This window comes from Medicago sativa, chromosome 5 (assembly GCF_051527215.1).
Source record: "Medicago sativa cultivar Bolivia chromosome 5, Bolivia_mono, whole genome shotgun sequence".
Classification (NCBI taxonomy): Eukaryota; Viridiplantae; Streptophyta; class Magnoliopsida; order Fabales; family Fabaceae; genus Medicago; species Medicago sativa.
Window position 1 is genome coordinate 7,564,965 of NC_140753.1, and position 3,712 is coordinate 7,568,676.

At 32.6% G+C, this 3,712-nt stretch overlaps 1 protein-coding gene across 1 annotated transcript; it reads right to left on the reverse strand.

Annotated features, from left to right (window-relative positions):
• Window positions 1–3,355: 3,355 nt before the first annotated feature.
• Window positions 3,356–3,712, reverse strand: LOC146919632 (VQ motif-containing protein 29-like). Its single transcript, XM_085711055.1, has one exon. It carries the CDS (start codon window positions 3,710–3,712, stop codon window positions 3,356–3,358), a length of 357 nt encoding a protein of 118 aa, XP_085567181.1.

Below are 3,712 nucleotides of genomic sequence, written 5' to 3' on the forward strand. Positions count from 1 at the left end.
AAGTGTTTTGTGATTTTCTTAACCAGATAAGACACCAAGCTACGACGCCGTTTTAGTACAAACAACAACAATCATGATGATGTTAATACTAATTAATATTAATATTTATTTATAATTTAGGACAAACAAAATGAGTTGTTTTCTTAGAATTTGATGGCTTAAATGCGTAAATCAACCCTCTAATTTGACGTGTTTTTGGCTTTCACGTTGTATCTTTTTTTCTTTCTAAAACAACCTTGTAAGTTAATTACTTTTTGCTTTTCGTCCCTTCGCCAAACATTGTTACAAAAACGCTTTGCATGCTAACGACGTGTGACGTGGCAGGTGCTAACTTGGCTAAACACGCTTATGTGGACAGACAGATGATCCCTAACTATATTATAGGGACCAAAACCAAAAACAAAAAGGTACAGAGGGACGAAATTAAAAACGCCTAAATAACAAAATTTGAAATTAAGGTGGCATTCCAGATGATCCCTAGCTATATTACTAGGACCAAAACCAAAAACAAAAAGTTACAGAGGGACGAAATTAAAAATCACGAAGAAGAAGTTGTGGAGTTCAATTGGAGAAAAAGACTTGATGGATGATGAAGACATTGTTAGCACGACATGTGATTTCAGGGGCGCAAAAAAAGAAGAATATGGTAGAGAGAGAAGAAGAAGATGGAAACAACAAGGACTTTTAATTTTAAATTTTGTAACTTCGTGATTCTTAATTTCATCCCTATGTAACTTTTTTGTTTTTTGTTTTGGTCCCTGTAATATGTCAAGGATCATCTGGAAGGTCACCTAAATTTAACATTTTGTTATTTAGGTGTTTTTAATTTCCTCCCATGTACCTTTTTGTTTTTGGTTTTGGTCCTTGTAATATAGTCGGGAATCATCTGTCAGTTCACATACGTGTGTTTACCCAAGTCAGCACCCGTCACGTCGCATGTCGTTAGACATCAAGGCGTTTTTGAAACAGAGTTTGACGGAAGAGACTAAAAGCAAAAGTTGTTAACTTATAGAGATGGGTTGTTTTAGGAAGAAAAAAAAAGGACCTGATTTACATATTTAAGCCTAATTTGGACAGAGGGAGTATTATTTTTAGTATTATACCGAGAGAGTGATGTTAGTTAATTCCAAAGAAAAAATTATTGATAAATTATGTAGTATAAAATAAAGTTGATAAAAGAAATTATTTAGGAATTGAATTCGATTCTTCCGAACAAAATATTAGGTGAAATTCAATTAATAAAAATATGAATGAAAAAATAGTAAATATTTCATTAGTATTGGAAAGTGAAAATTATCTTGATAGAAATAATGTAAAAGTGACAATTATAGAGCGCATGATTTTGTGATAAGTTTAAATTGTGTTAGTAGTATATTTGTGGGGAAGTATGGTATAATTTGATACTTTCTTATTTATGTTTTAGTAGTAGTTCTCATCCAATTGATCCTATTTTGGTATATAGTTGGTGGATTAACTTGTTCAAAAAATTAACTATGAATGGACCTAAATTTGATATAATTTTAATTGTAGTAAATAACTTAGATAAAAGCAAAATTGAAAGACAAGGCAAGACAATAATCAAGAAGGAAGAAAAGAAAACTCAACTTTTACACATCTATGTGGAACCATCTTTTCAAAAACAAAATCAAGTGGAAATTCGAGCAAAATCGAGTTGAAATTTATGAATTATGGCTTAGCAGGACTTTATCAAGCAAGAAATATCCATACCATTTTTTTTTTAATTGAAGTTACTGGTTTGATCTATAGTGTTCCCGTAACTCTATTATAGTTTGACCTCTAAGTCTTCTCTTGTGTGACAAAGGAAGATACACCAATTTTTTAGACAATAGTCCATTTCACTTTGCATCAAACCTTGGGTGAGCTACTGTAACTAAGAACAAAACTTTCCAATAAATTTTTTACTTCTATAAATGTGTCTTGGATCTTCTTCATCTTGTAGTAAGTAGTAATTCTCAGACTTCTTTGTTATATACAACCATTTCTCATCAACATGAATGATGGTATACAACCCTGTGAAAAATGGATCACTCGGCAAGCTGACATTTTCAAGCATTGATATATAAAAGTGCAACCTAACTTAAGATGGTGATGTATTGTGGTTGTATTCAAATTCAACACACGAGAGAGAGAGAGGGATCTGATTGATGTTGTTTGAGGCAAAGGAATGTTACGAATTCGAGCAAAATCAAGTTGAAATTCTTTTGCGGCCACAATTTTTTGTCAATTTATGGGATATATCAGCATATGCATTGTAATCCAAATATCCTATATTGTATGTATGGAAATTGAAAACACTGATGCCAACAATTTTGTCACAACTTTTTTCAATTTTCTTTTCGGACTCTTCTCTAAGGCTTTGTTTGGGAGTTTGGAGGGGAAGGGAGGGGAGGGCTTTGGGGGGTTGGAAATATATAGAAAAATAGACAAAAAATTCACATTTTTGAAAGAACAGTTTTTTAGAGAATGATAAACTAATACTTATGATTAATATACTTTTAATTTTAAGAATATTATAACAACATAGATTGAATTTGAAAAATTCATATAAACTCTCCATAACCCCCCAAAACCCTCCCCCAATGCAATTTTTGAGTTCCCTCAGATGAGGGGGATTTTTTATTATGAGTAAAAAATTAACCTCCAAAACCCTCTCCTCCCAATGTCTTCTATTTCTTCCATTTGTTCCTTCCTTTTTTCCAAAACCATCCCCTCCCCTCCCCTCCAAACTCCCAAACAAAGCCTAAAAGCGACTCATGTATGGCTCTTCTTTCTTCGTTAACCAACTTTAAAACAAAAAAAAAAAAACAAAAAATAGCTTGTTTGTGCTTTTCCCACTAGATCTTTTGATCGCCTATAAAAAATTGTGATGAGATGTGGCTTGTTTTATAAGATTGAGTTAGACCTAACCCAAATTCTAAGGGTTATATCCTTACAAATGAAAATTGTAACAAGAATGTGAATATTGAAAAATAGGACAATAAGTGGCCAAGGATCGAATATTAAGCAACCTGTCCAATTAAATTCATTGCTAAATATGTAGTTCTGTTGACAATGTTATGATCGATCCTGAATATAAATTGTAGTATATAGCAATGACAAATGTTCTATTAATATGCTTTTAATTAGCATTTATCGAATTAAATCTTATCTTACATTTTACATGCACATGTCTTGATCAAGAAAATCCAAAAAAGCATAACAATGTATAATTGTAATGTAACATGCAACAGCCATGTTATTGAGCTGGCACAACTAAGCCAAATAATAATTAAAACATTTTGAAATTAAAACCAATCGAAAACCTTGCTCAATCGGTCACTGTTCTGTTCTAGCTTCATGAGAGTGAAGACCACCAACTCTGAGAAGATGGTGAAGACAAATTCAATTCCAATAAACCTGATTGCTTTGTCACACCACTACTCTCTTGATATTGCACCCCTTTATCACTAACAACAGGTGCAACATTCTTCACAAATTGTTGATGTTGTTGAGGCTTGAATTCTGGTGCACCTGTGAGTTGTTGAACTAACTCTCGAAAATTCATAACATCAACTTCATAAACCCTAACTGCTGTTAAAGGTTGTGGTGCCACTGAAGCTTTTTTCCATGGTTTTGATTGTGGCTTTCTAACGGAATGGAGTAATGAATTATTATGAGACTTAGGATAAGAGGTGGTGGAATAAGCTTCCAT

Excerpts from the sequence above, each read along its gene's own strand:
- LOC146919632 (XM_085711055.1), bottom strand. The coding sequence starts at position 3,712 with ATGGAAGCTTATTCCACCACCTCTTATCCTAAGTCTCATAATAATTCA.